General features: G+C 45.8%; 2 protein-coding genes across 4 annotated transcripts in view; both read left to right on the forward strand.

Annotated features, from left to right (window-relative positions):
* LOC119460620 (uncharacterized) overlaps positions 1–4,532 on the forward strand; it is a 46,064-nt gene extending 41,532 nt beyond the window's left edge. The window contains exons 12-13 of one of the 3 annotated variants that reach the window (XM_049673091.1): positions 317–410; positions 3,912–4,532. In XM_049673091.1, the coding sequence (XP_049529048.1) occupies positions 317–410; positions 3,912–4,049 (232 nt within the window). In that variant the 3' untranslated portion in view covers positions 4,050–4,532. The remainder of the gene's footprint in view (positions 1–316; positions 411–3,911) is intronic. The other 2 variants (XM_049673089.1, XM_037721650.2) reach the window with 2 other exon arrangements.
* Positions 4,533–10,671: 6,139 nt separating this feature from the next.
* The window catches only part of LOC119460621 (MFS-type transporter SLC18B1), a 49,144-nt gene continuing 39,650 nt past the window's right edge, over positions 10,672–20,165 (forward strand). The window contains exon 1 of the mRNA XM_037721652.2: positions 10,672–10,907. The gene's annotated coding sequence lies outside the window, so the exon portion shown is untranslated. The remainder of the gene's footprint in view (positions 10,908–20,165) is intronic.

A 20,165-nucleotide genomic window follows, 5' to 3' on the forward strand; every position in this document is an offset into this window, starting at 1 on the left:
TGACCTGTGGTTTCTTGTTGTGCTTATTAAATGTGTGAAATTTGGGTCGTGATGCGCTTTTCTTTTCGTCATTTACTTCATACGGCTATGTAACGCGCTTAGCTAAACATGTCCTTTTTTTTTTTTGAGGACCAATTTTCTGCCTGTGATCAAAATTGCATGACGAAAAGCGCTTATATCAGATTATTATTGCCTCAAAAATTGCGCAAACCAACTGTGAGGGATAGTCCCAAAATCGAGTGGTATGACGAGAACAAAAATATGAGTTTGCCTTTGTCATCGCCGTCGTCTTATCGAATCTTAATGTTCCTTGCAGAACTATTCCCCTAGCACCGCTTTCAGGTTTCCTGGTGTCCACATTTGGCTACCGGGCCGCCTCCATGTGGATATTCGGACTGATCTCAGTATGGGTAAGGCGCTCGAAGAAATGCTCTGCAAGCAACGGTATCGCGAATTTCAATGGCCATTAATTACTCAAGTACCGCTTTTGCGAAGGCTCCGCCGTTTGTTGGCATTGTCTCAAAGGCCAGCACGAGCCATAGTTATGACTGGCTTTTGAGCAAGTATGAGTGCTCCTTTGCGGCCAGTGTAATTTGCTAGTTATCACTTTCAGGGTTTTCCTTACTGCATTATTTTTTACGATGTTTAAAAAAAAGGGACGAGATGACAGACTGTGTAGTAACTATCATGATAATTACTGCAATGATAAGGCGTTCAAAAATATGCAGATCTTACGCATATGTTAGGACTTATGTGATGCGAAGCTTTGGTAAAGCGGTAAATAAATGCTTTACAGCTAACGGCAAGGTGTAAAATTTTGTTTACTTTCGTCCAATGCAATGCGTAACCTCATGGAATGTGTATGTTTATCCACAGCAAAGGTGACTACATTATTGTCGTGCAATTTTTATGTTTATGCACTACATCGTTCACGAGATGAGCCGTAATGCAAACTCCTAATCGGGCGGATGCACAGTGTGAGACGTATTGACCCTTTTCGCAGAGCATTTTGTTCTAGAGAAACGAGATGGCGCTTTCGGCGCTGCGCCGCACGTGACCTCAACGACAGCGCACGAATACGAAACCATTACCCCTTCTACCATGCTTCTGTGCGATCAGCTGTCGGAAATGCAACTGAGTTTTCGCTAACGCACTGTGCCCCAATGACGCTGGATTGAATAATGTGGATTGAAGGCGTGTGCAGTAGTTGGCTGCAAAAATAGTGACTGACATGTTAAGGAATGGAATGAATTTGCGTGGCCAAGTTCGTGGACCGCTGCTGCAACTGTCCGTACGTGTTACCGGCACTTCGAGATGTATGGTTCTCCTCGAGGTTACAGAAATTTGCTCATCCGCCAGCGTTGTATCGCTAACCTTCAAAGAAAGGTATTCAGCCCCGGAACGTCGGCAAGAGTGAGTACCGCTCGTTAAACAATGAAAAAGGAAGTAGCGCCGATTCCTGTCAGTACGTTTCGCGCGCAGTATATACACTCATCTACCCCAACTGGCACGGAAACTTACGTTCACTCTATCGCCAATGTGTCAAGAATAAGTGAATGGGCGCACACTCGAATATATGCGCGCTATATACGCACAATAAATGACGGACTACACCGATAGAGCATAAATATAGTCGAAGCCGAATGTTTCGTGACGGTCCATAAGAGTAAACGAGTTACTAACGATAATACATCTTTGATACAAGGTATTACACTGTACAAAACAGGTATACATTTCAAGCCTTGTGCGCAGCAAGAACAAATATATTGGAACTCAGCACAACCGCGATCGATTAGGCAGGATATATTAAGATAGTGACCCCACCGAGGAACTCTACCGAGTCCGAAACTTGACAAGCCGTTGCTTCAAGATATTTGCCAAATAAAGAACGAAGGGCAGAAAAGACTAATCCTGATTCAATTCATGAGCTGAAAGTCTGGATAGCTTGGAATACACTTTTAGCCTTGCTTTTAGGACAAGCACCATATACGCTGCTCGCGCCGTTTTCACAAAGCTTAATGAGCTCCGAAAGCGCTTTTACATGTCCTCTGAAGCTGTGACCAAAGCTTCGTGTCGTCCACGCAATCAGCGTCCGCGATATCTCCCAAAACAGAGGTTTGCTAAGCCGCACCGACGTCATAAACATCCAAAACACGGAGGCAACGGAGGCAGTTGAGGCAAGCAATGGACGCGTCACCACGTGATCAAACATGGGAGCGCCCACACGAAAATGATCAATAAGCAGCGATGTCACAAGGTCGAAGACGATGTATACTGCTTGTCGATGGAAGAATGGTGATGACAGGTGTAGGTGCACGAATGTACTACACGTATCAAGTAACATTTAAGGATTCTGTGACTCTTGAGTCCCAGTGAGACATACCCATTTTGGAGGATTGCCACGAACTGGCACACACCCAGTGGCACATACCAAATGACTAAATAAAAAAAACTAAATCAATGAATCCGTAAAGTACATTCACCATTCTATTATCTGTCTAATTGGTGTACTGTGAGCCGACAATAAATCTTCTGGTTTTAAGTAGAAATCATAGCAGGGCATGCCCATTCTGACAGATTGGCCAAGAACGGGCACACACCCAGTGGCACACACTGAGTGCCTAAATTTATTTATACATACTGCAGTCTCAATGAGGCTATTGCAGGAGTGGGATGAACAAACATATGAACATTCATGAAATAGAGAGAATAAAGTAAATGAAATAATCCCTTAAATATAATACGCCATTGCATCGCTGTGCATTAGAGTGATGCCTGTGAGCCGACATTATGTGTTCAAGTTTCATGTAGGGAGTTATTTTTTATTTCTTTTTTTGTTTTGTTGAGCCGAACAGAGGCGCTGCGCACATACAAGGGTTGTATAAGCCAGTTCACTGGCACTTTCATTCGGCGCACATATAACCTTTGTATACATATATATATATGTATGTATATATATATATATATATGTGTGTGTGTGTGTGTGTGTGTGTGTGTGTGTGTGTGTGTGTGTGTGTGTGTGTGTGTGTGTGTGTGTGTGTGTGTGTGTGTGTGTGTGTGTGTGTGTGTGTGTGTGTGTGTGTGTGTGTGTGTGTGTGTGTGTGTGTGTGTGTGTGTGTGTGTGTGTTGTATATGTATCCACCGAGCTAGCGACTGGCCCAACTGCAGTCAGGCAGCCAAGTTAAACTCGGGAAAGTAGGCAAAGAAAGCTTTTCTTTATTAACTAGGAATTGGAGATGAGTTGGTAGGGCTTTCTGTTCGCGTGACCAATCAAAATACGGCACACTGAAACGTCACTCGCGCCAATGCATTTCTCCGCTTTCAGTTACTTTCGTGCTTCAATGCATAAAGCGACGTTTTGTTAAGCAATGAACTGGAACGCCAATGCATTTCTCCGCAAAGTTTGGGAATTAACATCTCGAAACTGGTGTCATCCCGAGAATTCGTTCCAAGTGGATCCACCTTGCGAACTCCATGGCTACAATTTGTAAATTGCAATATGGGCCATCAGGTAATTAGTTCAAAACTGAATCTGATAAAAACTGAATCTTGAATTGAAGTTCAATTAGTGAATCTTTGTTAATTAGTCGATTATGCATTTCAATTTCTTGTGCAACTTTTCGTCCGCCTCTTCGTGTAGACCAGCTCAATAACCAGAACTCTGCTATCTGCCACGGGAAACCTTTAAAAAATTTTGAAAGTGTTCGCTGAAACACCCTGTATATAAAGCGGCACGTCGAGTGGATGATTACAGAAACAACGGCGGCGCGGCAGCTTGCGAATCATATGTCCAAGTAGTCCGAGCCAATGACGAAGGGCGAAAATAATTAAAAATGAAATGCAACATTAGAATTAAGTACGGCCCCAGCAAGACATGTCGTATTGAAGTTGTTTTGTGTACTTTTCTTCAGGCTTCCGTAACTGGATTCGTCTGGCTTCGATGTGGATGTCGGCAAGAAAGGAAGTCCATTCCTCCATCACCTAGTGACGAGCGGCCATATAACGAACTGCAGGGATGCTTGTGCCTACCCAATCATCGATTCATCTGAACCACTCTAGAGTATTAAAAACGTGACAAGACCCCACTGTGATTTAAAGCTGTGTAGGAAGTGTGCCGTACAGTCAAAGCAGACTTGATAAATGGAAAAAGAAATTAATGCAAGATCCAGAAATCACAAACTGACCGGACTGATTAACAGCCAAAATAAGCAAATGTTTAAGGGGATGTTTAGCAGCCTTCGAAATCGGCGAAGATCACACAACATTAAAATAAACGCAAGTGCGTGAAGCTTACACGAAACACGGGCGCGTTTAGTTGCATAACATATTGTATTAGCTTCATCGCTGTAAAAGTTCTCGGGAAAGCACATCATGTAACATCGAAGACGAGTGTAAATAAAACATCTGACATGCACGTTCACTGGGCATTAAGTTGTCTTTGCGTGTTACACTAACAAAAGAAAAGAACTGTGTATATGTAACCATGAATAAAAAGACCGCTGCATGATTTTGCGGTGCTGTGTATTGATGTGTTTTCATCATCAAATAACACAGGCGAGAAATGAGAACAAAACGTTCTCATCTTTCTTCGGTAAAGTTGATGTTTACAGAACGCGGAATTTTGTCGCTTTGCAAGAACGATCATTTTAAGTTACAAACGTACGTATCGTTGAATCACAACTGTACCATCGACAGTGATACCACACTGCTTTTTTTGTATTTGCCAAACTACGTCGAACCCTTAACTTTCCTATCGTCAGTCCGCCATCCTGTCATAGAGGTTGAAAAGAAGTCCACCAACAAGCTATAGAACAAGTCGTAGCATGCCCGTCATTGTGCGCAAACTGAAGCCATTATTGATTACCGTGTGTGATCCTATCTTTTTTTTTTTTCTTGGCCAAACTGCACAGACACCAGAAAAATAGAATTTATGAGGCCTAACTGATGGCGTTCTTGCTTTTTTTCTTATCTAAATAAGTAGCAGTAAATGGCGTGAGAGTGTTCGCGTAATTCTTTCCGATAACGTATCGTAGGAGACCATCCATGGCTCTCCTACGATAACGTATCGTAGGAGAGCCACGAACACTGCATATCAATGAAGGCTGCTTACACACAACGGTTGCAGTCTCCTCTCTTGTCGAAACTTTCGGCCGTCTGAGGGTTCTCCGAGTTTCTGTGCCATGTTATGGGGGAAATGACAGCGTGTCTTCAAGATCAAAAATCTGCAAAGACGTATAACTTGTTTGCCGCGATCGGTTCGCACTTTCACTAAAATTATGACATTCCTAACATTTCTTTCTGCAAATCATGTCATCTTAGCATTATGAAGGTACGCGTACACTTTAGCCATAAGAGTTCTTGGAACCTGGTGACTTGTGAACATAAAAATTCCCAGGTTATATTTAACAAAGTATGTTATATTTTAAATGTTTATTTGATGGTGCCGTGCGAACTAAATCTTACTACTCGGGCCATCTGTCTTTGAATCACTTTCATTAACATCTAACTACGACATAGGTAATACGCGAACCAATAAATGCATATTGCAGTAACATTCAACCAACTAGCCGAAGTGCCGGTTCTATTGCATAAGTGTTAGAAGTGGAAAGATTGGACGAGCTTAATTCAAAGTAAGTATATGCATGCCCAACATTTTATTTAAGCTATATTATAATTAAACGATATTACAATGGTCTCTGCTCTAAAACTCCGCTTTCGGTGCGGCGTTTGCCACGTAAATATTTCTCGTTGGGGGAGTTTTGCAGCCGTGCTTTCGAACCTCTGTCAAACGAATCTCGTCTAAATCAGTCCAAAATGCAAACGATGATTATGTTAATGATGATGATGATATGTCCTTTGAAACGGGGTGGCGACAAATATCATCTGGCCTACTTGGCATAATCAGGTTCGACTACTGCAATCACAGTCTAGCATTTTGCCTATCTGTCTGTCCTTGATCTTTTCTGTCTTCATATTATAAACTCCATTACTGTATTCTACCTATGCCTGCAACGACTCCGGTTCTGCCGATCTTCCCCGCTTTTTTCTTTTTTTTTTTACACCAATACTCTAAACGCTTCTTGATTATTTCAACTGCTCACCAGTTAATGCCTTCATCCGCTTTGAATCCTAGAGCTTCTGTAAGGCGGATGTTTCCTAAGGTTTTATTGTATGAATATCTTGGCATTCCGTTACGATCTATTAAGTTGTCATTTGGCTGAGCCCGAGAATGTGGAATCAAATCCCAGCCAAGGCGGCCGTATTTCTGTCGGGATGAAATGAAAAAACGCCCGTGTACTCTGCGTTGGGTGCACGCCCGGTCCCCCACTACGTCGTGCCTCATGATCATACCGTATTTTGCATGTAAAACCCAGGAATTTTTTGTAAGTGATCATTTTTACGTTTCCTGTAGCTAAATACGATCATCTTGTTTTTTTCCTTTATTTCCTGCTTTTTTTTTCATCGGGCAGCCAGCTCGGCCCTTAAATAGCAAGGTATACTGCCCTTTCTGCTATTGTAAAGATTTTATCGCCTGATTTCTTTCTTGTCGTATTTGTAAATCTCAATGCAATTTTCTGTTTCTACCGTTTGCCTCCGCCTTACGGCCTCTATTTCTGTCACTTTCATTTTGATGACTATGAATTGCCTCTTCGCAGTTCCAATTACTTATTACTTGGTTGTCAACATTATTTACCTATTCTCCTCCATTCCGTGTCCACGCTTTTGAGGCACTTGTATTTTTCACTTTGTTCGCCCATTTATTTCATCCATATACCTGAGTATTTCTTGTCTGTCATGTCTCCCTTCCCTGTCTCATTTGTGGCTTTACCTTGGCAGCCCCCCCCCCCCCAGATTACTAAGGCTAATTAAAATTAATTAATATTAAATTACTTAACCGTAATTCAAATAATTACGATTACTTCAATTTCGCCCAATAAGATTAATTATGACTAATTTTGTTCGACAATTAGATCATTGCAACATGTCCTTGTAATACTTGTACCACAATGCGTCATCCTGAACTCAGTGAGTTGCGGTGTGCGTAACTCGGCCACTCAATCAATTGTTCGTTGCATGAGTGCAAGATGGGCGACTGGAAATAATTCTCACGCACTATCTGACGAGTCCCACTAGGGAGTTTCTGCCATAATTTACTATAAGATTAGGTAATTAATTAACCATAATCGAGCAGCTTTTAAAATAATGATATAAACACAAAATGTAGAAGTTGTAGAGCTTGTTGAGAAATGCCCAAATATTTTTTTTTTCGTCATGATAGCTTCTGTGGTAATTTTTCCGGACTGTAAGGAAAGCGCGCGAGATTTGAAAAAGTATCGAGTGAGTGAGTGAGTGAGTAAACTCTTATTGGTTCCAGCAAAACGCGATAAAACGCGCACCCGGCTAATCCCACAACGGGACCGACAGGTCTAACCTGCCGGCACGACCACGGGCGCGCTGGACGGCCAGGATTTGGTCTTCAAAGACGGAACTTCGCAGGAGCGCGTCCCACTCTTCCTTGGTGAACTTCGGGCCCAACGAACCGCACTCCCAGAGCATGTGAGCCAAAGTAGCAGCCTCACCACAGGCCGCGCAAGAATAATTCGGGTAAATGTCAGGATATATTCTGTTAAGGGACACCGGATTTGGGTTGGAGTCGTGACTGCCTGCGGACTGCTTAGCTTAGAATGAGGCGGCGGGAAGCTCTTGAGCCTCGGCTATTTCCTCCATGGTGTTGTGTATGCCGAGCTGGAGGAGGTCCTCGGTATGCGTTCTGACGGGCAGCCCGAGGGCTTTCTTGACAATTTTTCTAATCAGGGCATTGTGCTTGTCCCGCTCGGCTCTGAGCCAGTTGTGCATGGCCACCATGTAAGTGAAGTGACACAGCACAAAGGCGTTGATGAGCCGAAGCAGGTTGTCCTCCTTGAGGCCACGACGTCTGTTCGTGACCCTTCGCACGAGGTGAAAAGCGTTGTCGGTCTTCGCAATGATTTTGCGCAACGCAGTACCGTTGCCGCCACCCGATTCGATGAACATACCCAGAACTCTGATGGTGTCGACCCTGGGTATCAGGTCCCCGCTCCGATAGAGCAGGTGAATGTCACTTTCGGAGACCGGTTTCCAGCACTTGGGTCTGCCCCCTCCATCTTTTCTGTAAAGCAGAAGCTCGGATTTTGTAGGAGAACACCTGAATGCGCGCTTACACGCCGTGACATTAGCACCCTCAAACATTCCACTAACGAATGATTGATGCTGACGCAGACCGAAAGCACGAACATGCCTTGAGCAACTGAGATAGATCGAATACAATGGTCTTATCCACCGTGGTCATGGCTTCAAAGTTTTGCCGATATATCTAGTCGGCTGGGAAGTGATGAGATATGCGATATAAGCACATGACAGCACATCACAGATATGCGAAGGACTGTTTGCTGTTGGCGGTCTGCGTAAAGGGAGAGGAGGTTTTGGCGGTGGATGGCAATGCATCGGAGACGAGGAGTGTGGCCATGGCCTATCATTTTTTCTTGCGGCCTATTCATGCCTTCGGTCTGCGTGCAGCGTCGATCCTTCATTGGTATACTCGTATACTCGCGGACAACTTTCTGTAGTAATTAAGGGAAAGCTACAGAGGCAAAGCGCGCAAAACAGGGAGCGCGTCTGAAAAGAGTGCCACATTTTCAACCATGTTAGTTTAAGCTGGGTACAGTACGCCAGAAGCTGGGGAAGAGAAAACATAAACACCTTATGTACAACAGCTAAATAAGGCAAAACGAACCACTGAGTGATGAAGTTGACTTATTTCGCGGCTTTCCCTTCCGCGTCTCCTGGTTGCGCTAAACCCTCCTCTCCGCTTTTTTTCTCGAGTCTTTCATCCCCCGCTGCGATCCGCGTTCGCTTTCATCTTTCGCTGTGCTCGTTCGCTCGGTTACGCCACCGTCGCTGACGCTAACATGAACTATCTCACTGCAGCGTCAGGAATGTAGCCTGCAGGTTTGATGTAAAGGTTGTTTTGTTTTTTCTGCCCCTAAGAAGATGAGCAAAGTTTGGGGAAAGATTCACAGGAAGTTGGCACAGGCTGCTTTCACTTTCAGTAAGAAAGGCTGCACGGCTAAGTACGCGTCCCCGTTCGTGCTTTGTAGAATTGGAGTTGTTTGCCAGCTTCCCTTTTCCTGCGGTCACGTCTATATCGGCCAAAACCAGTCGCTGCCTGAACATAACATTGTCAAAGCATAAGCGCTCGCTAGTAGGTAATGCGTATACTCACGTGTCGCGCGGCATTGTTCTTAACATGGGTGTGCTCCTATCTTTAGAGATACCACAATTCTTTCCGCACATAGCAGTCAGACCACGAGGGAGATTATGAGGCCTACCATATCAAGAAAAAAAAGGAACATTCATTAAATTTGCATGACAGTGAATTCTCATTTTTAAACCGCTTCATAGGATAGCATTAGATTACAGGTGTTTGCCTGTGCATTGATAATGACGCCATTGATTGAAGAGCACGTGGGTATCAGTGGTAGTACTTAAGTATGTGTGTGCTTTCTAATAAAGTTAGTTGCGAGTTCAGCGCTGTCCATGTATCTTTCCTGCCTTTTGTCTATGTCAGCTTTGCGCTGACCCTTCAATGATGTTCACTCAGTACCAACTCGCCCAAATGTCGATTCTTCTGCAGGCACCTATTGTGGGACTGTCCCAGCCTCGCGATAGTAAGAGAGAAACGCAAGGGACGTGGCATTACGACACTGGAGGCATGGACCACGCCACCCCCGTCAGGCTGACGCCCGGCGAACTATCGACTCTTTATAGGAGTTTGTGCGCGAGGCCGGCTTGACCGGCAGGTTATGAACGTGTAGGTTCTTCTCTTTTATATTTATGTGCTTAAATTATGATCCCCACCGGTGATCCTCACCCTGCTTAGGCCGCTGAGCCATGCTTTTATTAAAGTTCATTCTCTTCTCTTGAAGGACGCTGCCCGTAGCTTTTCCTTCATTGCCACAGAAAGTTGTCCGCGAGTATAGAATGTTTGAAGGCACTAATACTGCTGCGCGTAAGCGCGTAGTCACGTATTTTTCTTTTCAAATGTCGCGGGCTTTCTTTGCAGCACGGAAAAATTAAATCCAAAGCAGCTATCAGCACGAAAATAAATTGTTTGCAGATTTCTCAATAGGCTCTACAACTTCTACATTCAAGATTTTGCTTTTAAATCAATGCTTTAAAAGTGGTTAAATAATTATTCTAAATAATAACCTATAGGCTCATAGCAAAAACTACATTGAGTTGCTCAAGAGCACAGGGATTACTAAGTTGGTTGCATTCTCGTAACTCACTCGTGTATTTTTTTAAAGCTTGGTCCGACTTAATTGTAACAATCGGTAATATCGCTTCACTGCCACACTGCATTCGTAAGTCTCTGTAATTCCCCTGCATTGTCCGCTAGTAGCATTACGCCGTACGCCTCAGCTCGGGGACCATCTGCTGCAAACATTTTCCACCGCTCGCGCTCTCTACTGACGACACCTTCGTGGAAACCAGGAACTCGTGGCGGCGCACGTGACCGTCGTATCACAGCTGTCGCCACGCGCGAAACATACGCGAAATGCAGCGAGCCTCGACAGAACAGCGAGCCGGTGAGCTCACGTGACGTTTGGGAAAGGGAGGCAATGATGGAGGCCGTCCGATGGAAATGGCAAGACGGCGAGAGAAAGCCGCACGCGCTTTTGATAACGGGAAATGCCGAGGGGCTGTTGGCTTTTGTGGACAGCGACGCGCGCTCGCTCGCACCAGCCGAGATACTTTGGCAGCGTAATGGCTGCTGCCAGTGAGGCCGACCGAGACGCGCGTGCAGAATAGCGAAAGCGCCGCTCGGCAGCTGCGACGCCCTCGCGCGCACAACGGAGAAGCAAAATGTACGTACAACATTGTGAGCTTGCTACATTTGTAATCCCACCTAAACTAGTTGCATGCGGAGGGCCTGAATAACTAATGACGTGCATTACGGCGCGCCGCAATGCCTCGCTTGCGCTCGTACATTGCAGCGGCCGCGACCTTGGCGGATTTGTTGCTACACACGCCGCGCTCAAGATGTCAACGCCAGCCACGCTGGTGTGAGGAAAACAGTGACCTTGTGTTTAGAGCGTGGCTTGGCGTTTACTCGTGGCCATTCAGTGTAGCACGAATCACGCCTGCGATTGAAGGCAGCTTGGTTGACACAGAACTTGGTTGCCAACGGCTGGGTTCTATTTATGTTGGAGTGTGTAGTTATGAGCAGAGTCGCGCTTGCGTGTTCGAGCTGAACGTGGCGACAGCGAGATGTAGAACTGCGGTTAGCAGCTTCGCTTGAATGAATGGCACGGCCGGCACGGCTATACCATGCAATCACCATTTGTTGACCGCCAAGCACCTCACGCACAAATATTACAAAGCGGACGTCTAGGCATGGAGGAAAGAAAGAGACGAAGAAGCAAGCACCTGAAGGTTACACACGTGCAAAAAGAGAGAAAATTTGAAAGAAAGCGATAGAGCTAAGCAAAAAGGCATCTCATACGTACATTATGATTTTTTTATTCAGGTACCCTAAAGGTCCTATAGAGCTTTATAATATATAGGGGGAACAATACAAAAGCATTGTGTCATTCATAGAAACACCTGAACAAAAAAGAAAAGGGAGAACCAACAGATTTGGATTCTGTAAATTGTACGTAAATACAGTGGTATAAAGGAAGTTTAATGACACATTCAGAATGTTATTCTTAATTAAAGCAGGCGCAGCGAGAGACAACATTATACAATTCTAAATGCTCATAAACAACAACGAACACAAAATAAAAGATAAACACTGATATGAGTCCCGGAAAGGGTATATGGTATGATAAAACTTTATTACGGTCCCTCGGAAAGCGCGTCAGCACGTAGCGGGCCGCTCCCTGAGTTTGTATGGGTGTTCTGTGCCGCTCCCACGTCGGTACAGAAAGGCCGAGCCTCTCTGCTGCATGCAGTATTATAATATGAAGGTCGAATGACACATTCAAATGTAGACGAATAAAAACAGCAAGAAAGAAAAGAAAGGTTACACAATTTTAAGAAACGCTTAAACATAACAATGGCCGTTATTCACGGAGAACGTGTTCCAGAAATTCCCTTTGAAAAATAGCCGCTTCAGTGCAAGTTCATAATACCGTGAACTAAAAGCACTCGAGTACCTACCTGAATATCACATTATTTACGTAAACGTGTGGCAAACCGATGTCTCCACTACTGCGAATGGAAATGCCAAGGAATTTGCGAAATTGTGCACTGATAAGGGCAGAAAACGCTAGCAGCAAAAGCGTGGTGTGCCTCTTATGTCAGCGGTTCGCATTTTTGCAATCAGGTAAGAACCACCGCCAGAATTTTCGCCTATAATTTTAAAAGCGCATTTAGTTCGAGCTCATTGTTACCTTGATCGAAGCTGAGAGGATACACATGTAAGAAATGGCTTGTGGCAGCCACCCGGTTGGTAATATCGTTTCGCAAATACAAAGAGGTGGCGAGGTCTTTTCGGCACAGAGAAAGCGCAAACTATGACGGTTTCGACGCACGCGAACCGACAAGAGAGCCATCAATTCACACACGAGTATATATCAGGCAGCATGTCTTTACGGGCGTTTTGACTGCATGCATTCACAGCACGTTCTGTTCGTTTGGTGTAGTAGACATGAAGTTGAAGATGAAACTCGAAAACCAAAGCTTACGTTAAAACATTTTATGAGACCACTTGTGGCTTTCGTCGCCAAAAACGGTGCGGCACACTCGTCTGACCTTCACCCCTGCGAAAGTTAAAACATCTCATCCTCTCAACACCTTCCAGGGAGAATGCGATTTGTGTACCGTAGCGAAGACGTTCGCAGAGAACGTGCTTTACGATTTCTTCCAATCCACTACATTCCTTCATGGATCTATCGGCCGCCGCAACAAGTATAAATTTATCGAGACTACTCAGAACTGTTTGTGCTGAATTCTCAATTCGAGCGTCGAATTGAGGAACTTTCGGTCCTTCAGTCGTTAAATTCTCATTCTGAAATAGTTTTAGTTCACTACTGAGTATGTCTGCACGCGATACTTTCAGTGAAGTATGCATACTCTTGAGAGTGAGATGAGTGATCAGATTCAATGCTATACCGCGGATGTACATGCCAGTTAAACTTATGTAATACCGAAACAATCGGGGGTACTTGATTTATGAACCGAACTTGGTGACCTCAGAAGCTTAGGCGGCTGAGCGCTGCAGGAATGATACGAAAATAATAACGCAAAGTTAACATGTAGCACGTGGTTAGCGATAGCATTCGCGCAGTCACGGCGTTTGTCACTCGTTTCAAAGGCCCATCGCGTGCACTTTCTGTGGCGGTGTTACCTATTGCCGTTGATGCAGCGCTTCCTCACGACCCCTCTGTTGCCTCACGCGCCGTACTGGCTTAGTGGCTATGGCGTTGAGCTGCTAAGCACGAGGTCGCGGCATCAAACCCCGCCAGCGGTAGCCGCATTTTGATGGGGGTGAAATGCAAAAACGCTCGCGTGCCGTGTATGTTACGGCCATCAGGTGGCCGAAATGAACCGGGAGTCCTCCACTACGGTGTGCCTCGTAATCATATCGTGGTTTTGGCACCTGAAACTCCAGAATTACTTATGGCGCGTCGTCGTGAAATACCGCTAAACCAGGTGCCGCTCTGCTGCTTAAAAATAAAAATCAGAACAAAAACTGTCTTTCTACCTCCCACAACACAAGGTAGCCAGCCGGTACTTACACTGGCTAACGTCCTTCCTTGTCTGTCCCACCCTTTTTCAAGCGAAGCTGTTTATGACTAGGCTTCCGTTCATTTTTCGTGTGCGTGCGCAAATATTTAGACCGATCCTGATGATGTGCAAAAAGGGTCCAAGCGCAATGGCACATACCCCTGTGAACTCCGGATGGTGGGCTCCGGGACCTATAACGCGCCCTTGAACTACGCTTGTCACACCTGGGACCCAGACACGTCCCAGAGGTAAGGGTAACACCAGAGGGTTTTATTCACATGTTCATAAAAAACAGGAAGGGTAAGTAACACTAAGAAAATGCATGAAGGCAGTGAATAGTGAGTGAGAGTACATTGATGGTAAAAACGTCCACAGGATCTTATCCCAAAAGGCCGACCCGCGTCGGCCATGTCTACGTTCGCGCCGCCCTCTCTTTGTCGGCGTTCCAACCGCTTGCGTGCTTAGTTTCCCGCCGCTCTCCCGGGGCGGCTGCATCGTCGCGCGTGCATGTGAGACAAGGTGCTATTCACCATTTTGAATTTTACTTCTTTTCTCTCGTCGTAATGGTGTGGCCGCGTGTAGTGAGCAATCCCGGTGACAATCGTATTCTCGTCTCCGTTCCTGCCGTCGCTCTTCGTAGGCGCGTTGCACCTCGGTCGTCCACACTACATGTGGTTTTCCCATTCTGTGTCACCTCTGGGTCGTGTGCTAAACAGCTTCGCTGGTCATCCACCTTCACAGAGTGAAATGGCTCATGGTTTTTTTTTTTTCATCGAGGAGCTAGCTGCCGCGAACAGAGAGCATACGCTGCCTGAAGCCACGCCAGTTCAAGACAGTGGCAATGGCGAGCCGCCTGCTGGCCCTAAACCGCCTGTGTGTTACCAATAGACTGACCTTCTTCCCTCGATATCGAGAACCAATCTCAAGAATACCACCGGGGTAACGCCCGAACTTTGCTGCCGAAGTGAGATGAATGGTAGCGAAAGTTTAGAACAGCATTCGCATCCCGTGAAGAGTGCAACTGAGAAGTGGCTGCCCATTCGGCCATGTCCGGTGATGACTTAGTTCCCGTGGAACGGAATTCTGCGCGAGACATTTTCACAAACAGCTTCTGCGGTAAAATCAGCGACAGCAGTAGTGTGCTCACTAAATTGTGTAGAGACAGTAACTGGTGAAATGTTGGCGTCGTTCCATAAGGTACGTTTAATTAGTCATCGAAGTCTTTTATGTGGCTTAAATGAAGGTTCGCTAAAAGAAAGTCGCTTGATTTCTGTGGCGGATAATAAGCTTTTCCTTTTCTTTATGAACAAATATTTGTTAATGAACATATTAAACAGCACATCCTCGTGAGATTAAGATATCTATCGCAAATGTGCAGGCTCCGGCGAATTACTTTTAAATATAGAATTCCATCATAGTATTTGACGAAGTTGCGATTGCGGCTTCTGATCGCTTACGAAGGCGGCACTAGAGACTCACTCTCTTCCATTGCGTATGGTTAACCTCACTGCTTTTCCCTCTCTCTCTCTCTCTCTCTTGATTGAACAAGGCACGTGGCCTGAAGCTTTGGGCATTGCACAGTCCACGACCGCCTTAGAGAGGTGAGCTTATGCCACCTCGTTCGACCATCTCTACACGTGTAGTTTTACCTTTGACAGAAACTCGTTCAATAAAATAAGCATGAGCGGTCGGCGTCTGCAGGTACGGTCCGCACCTGCTACCTCTGCTGGCTAATCTGTGCGTGTTGTGACCCTGCTGTTGGTATGAAATGTTTCCGGGAAAATTCTACATAGCAAATGTGTCCGCAGCAGTTATCTCCACATACGTACCGTACCAGACAGCACGCACATAGCGCGGGCGCATTTTAAAAAAATAGCAAGGACCCTGACAACGAGGATGTGCACACTAGGGAAGGGGCACTGACCTAGTCAAGCCGAATTTGTGGCTTTTTGTCTGTTCCCCTGCCATCAGTACGTTGTAATGATATGAAATAAAGATCAAAGTTCAGGTAGGCACAGAAAGTGACGATGGTGCGCAGTAACTGACATGACCCTAGTGAGCATCATCGTGCCTGAACACAAGGACACTTACGCGTTCGAAGGGTGTCGCACGCGGGCATGGCGAATACACTGCATTCAGAGACAGTGGAAAATACTTTCAACGTTGCGAAAACGACTAACGTAGCCACCATTGAGTTAACGACGTGAAGTAAAGTTCAGGTCCTATAGAGAAGCCCTGAGCACTCATGTTAGCTTTATCCGGCACGTAAGCTTCTACACCTTCATAATCTTTCATGCACACGTTTGCGCCAGGAGGCCCCCAGTTACATCACAGAATATAAGAGACGTCATTGGCTCATTCTCTCAAGCAGGATAGCATAAACAGCTACGCAGCGTCTTAGCGTGTTCCACTGCAAATGACGCACGCGTGTGCGCAAATGCGGTTGCGATGACGCAATGATGCCGTGCCAATAAGACGAAAAACCAGGTGAGCTGATTCTTACTGAGGCGTAAAGGAGCATCCAGAAGAGGTAATACGGTCGACAACGTGGGCTTCACTCATGTAACCATATAAAAACAATTTCTCTTTCAATCAAGAAATTTAATTGTCGCTGAAGCATGCTTTCTTTTTCCCGATGTAAGGCATCGACCTTTTCGCGAGCGGTTCGAACCTTGCGCCAAAACAAAGTGGGGATGTTCTGAACTTTGGTCGGCGTCCGATCCGCACGTCTGATAGTGTACACATCCCCTTATTACTCGTCATATTCTTTATTTTCATCGTTTTGATGCGCTTTCAGTGGAACGTAAGCACACCTGCCAGTTTTGCGGGTATATTAGGTGTGCATTGCTGGTATGACAACGACACCTTATAGTTGAATTTTAAATTGAATTGAATTTCTTCTTCTTCTTCTTCTTCTTCTTCTTCTTCTGCTTTTTCTTCTTCTTTCTGGGGTTTTACATGCGAAAACCAGTTCTGATTATGAGGCACGCCGTAGTGAAGGGCTCCGGATTAATTTTCACGCGATAGCGTTAAGGGCCCCGTGTCGCAGAAAATCTGGCGTCGGTGTCGGCTTTGGCGCCCGCGGCCGAGAAATCTATCCCGAACCACGCAGGCCCTCCAAACATATTTAGGAATGCCCTACCATTCTATCATTAATGTTGCTCATACCTTGTCTTGCATTCTTGGCAAAGCTATTCCTCGGAATTTTGAGAATGACAATCCACAAACAAATGTCATGTAACCAAACACCCACAGTGCATGCCTTTTATGTTAAATCTTCTCATACTGAAATGTTAAAAGTACGAAACAAAAACGGAAACCTGAAAATTATGCTTTTTTTTTTTTTTTTTTTTTTTTGGCGCGGCTGTGTAATATCTCCGGGATCGCCCCACGCAAGAGGCCGCGTTTCTACCAGAAAGCTCGCCTTCGTGCATAGTGTTCGCCGCCAGTGTTTCCCGGTAACCATTACGCTTGCTTAAGCTACATTTGTCGGGAAGCGTGAGAAGCAGTCAGGGATCTTTGAATGCTATCGCGTTCCACTCTTAAAAGCGAAGCTTAAGCGCCCTCCCACATTTTTACTACCTGGGGTTCTTTAACGTGCGCTACAACGCAAGCACACGGGTGTTTTTGCATTTCGCATCCATCGAAATGCGGCCGCCTGCGGCCGGGATTCGATCCCGCGACCTCGTGCTCAGCAGCGCAATGCCTTAGCTAACTGATCCACCACGGCGGGTGAATTCATTTCCATGTTCAATGGAGGAACGCCGGAACTAAAAGTGAAAATTAATTCTCTTGACATATGTTCGGGACTCTTTATAATGCATACAGTTATAATACATACGGCACCCGCCGCTGTGGCTTAGCGGCTATGGTGTTGCGCATCTAAGCATGAGGTGGCGGGATCAAAGCCCTGCCGCGGCCGCCGCATTTCAATGAAGGCGAAAAGCAAGAACAGCCGTCTACTGTGCAATGGGTGCACGTTAAAAGGACCCCAGGTGGTCAAAATTACCGCGGAGTCCCCCACTACGGCGTGTCTCATAATTAGATCGTGGTTTCGGCACGTAAAATCACAGAATTTCATTTTCATTAGGAACCAGAAATATATCTACTGACATTATAATCATTATGTGAATACTGAAAACGTTAAAACATACCAGGTTACGTTTCACTATCTTAAAGGAAGACACGAACTATTATTTCAGACATTCTAGCTCTGTCGGATAATAGTTAACTGCCTGCGCAGTCTACAGTCTGTGACTTATGCTTAAATTCGCACCCGCTGCGTGTCCTGACATAACTGCGCCGCACTCTCTTCCGCGATAAAGAGAATACGCGCTGCCTTCTGGCTCAAAGAAAGGGCACAAATGAGGCGAGTGTGCTCTTTTGTTTTAGGTTTCTTTTTCTCTTTTGTTTTCTTTCATTTTATCGTTTAAATGTGCATAATTAAGTTTCATGTTTCATACATTAGGCCATTGTTCTAATTGAATACTTCGCTCGTTGCGCTACACATGTGCGCAAAGAACCCTTACACTCACGTTGTAGAGAATTTTACCTACGCCGCTACGTTTTCTTTCATGAAAATGTATTCGAACGGCCCCTTCTGTTCATTCGTACGTGGCACATTAGCCCAGAACGTAAGCCTGTCGCGAACATTGCTAAAAGCACGGAAGCCATCATCACTCAAGAAATTATTTCGCTTCGCGCATATTTACAAGCAATGCAAGCAGGTACCATGTATATATATATATATATATATATATATATATATATATATATATATATATATATATACGGGAGAAGAAGTGAAACCGATGGGCTTGATTTTATGTACAGGGGGACACAACTATCCTGCGTCAAGATTTAAACATATGCAAATGCCACGTAGCCGGGCAGAACCAGGTGTTGTTGTTTGCCGTTGCGTGTAGCCTTATGAAGTAACTAGTCTTAATTAATAATCTTCTCACATATAATTATATGAAAAGTGTCAATGAGAAAGTTGGAGAGCAACATGAAAAAAAAAAATCACCGCATATCCACGGGGTGAATGATGATGAGTGGGCGAAGCTCCGGAGGGAATCATCGGTAAACCGTGAATCTTCCGTGTAATTCGCCCAGTCTCGCCGCACTAAATCGAACGATTGACTTCCACCAATGACACGCGCCATATGTGACGTCATTCCTATAACAGCGCCCTTCATTATAATTGCACCATCTCCCGCTTAAGGGGACGCTAGCACAAACGCGTTAGAAACGTGCAGTACTCTCTAGTAAGGGGGAGAGGCCACAGCGTCTTACGCAGCCGTTTACACATGCCGGAACGTGCACCGCGTTTGCCGACGCCATCACATGACTGCTGAGAGAGTATAACTCCCGTATTCATAAACGCTCCTCGACTTGAACTTGACTTGCCACCGCCTTCAACGCGTTTCGAACGCGCTGCCCAAGGCGGTGGCAAGTCAAGTTCAAGTCGATGAGCGTTTATGAATACGGGGGTAAGGCGGAGAGGCCACAGCGTCTTACACCAGCTTCTTGCACGGGCCGTAACGCGCTAGCACAAACGCGTTAGAAACGCGGTCTTTCGTTAATGTTGGGTATTTATTGTCATCGTGGTGCGTGTGTCCATGTGCGCTTCGTGGCGTAGTGGTTAGCGCCACGCGTTCGGAAGCGAGGGGTCCCTGGTTGGATTCCGCGCTATGGACACAACTTTCGGAATTTTTTTTTCATAATAGTAGACGTGGCTACCTACTACTACTACATACTACAGATGAGGGACAGACCCACACCCTAAGGAGCTTCGCCCCTAAAAACACCGCCCAAGCACTCCGTACAGATGGTTAACCAGCAAAGCTGAAACTTGCGGCCCTGGTGTTTAGCAGTGGGTTCATTCTGACGCTGTATTGAAGCGTTTCTCAATTATTGGTTACATGTTTCTGTTTCTAGTGGAACGCAAGCGCCAATGGCGGGCGGATGCTGCTAAACACGACGCCGAGCTAACTCGAGATATCGAACGCATGCGACAACGGCGAGCCGAGGAGGCGGCGTTGCGGGCAGAGCAGCGTCAACGTGGCAATGGCGGGAACGCGTTCGCCGGGGTCAACGCCCGCTTTCGGCGGGAGTTTCTCGAGCGGCACTTTGGCTTCGGCTGCGACGAAACGTCCACGTTGAAATCGCGAAGTGGAACGCAAGCGCCAAGGCGGGCGGATGCTGCTAACCACGACGCCGAGCTTACTCGAGATATCGAACGCATGCGACAACGGCGAGCCGAGGAGGAGGCGTTGCAGGCAGAGCAGCGTTCGCTAACGACGTCACTAATGGGGTTGCCAATGGCGCACGCGCTTTGGTGCGACGTAGAGAATGACGTAACTGACGGCGCAGCCAATGGAGACGTTTAG

The sequence above is a fragment of the Dermacentor silvarum genome, chromosome 8, assembly GCF_013339745.2.
Source record: "Dermacentor silvarum isolate Dsil-2018 chromosome 8, BIME_Dsil_1.4, whole genome shotgun sequence".
NCBI lineage: Eukaryota > Metazoa > Arthropoda > Arachnida > Ixodida > Ixodidae > Dermacentor > Dermacentor silvarum.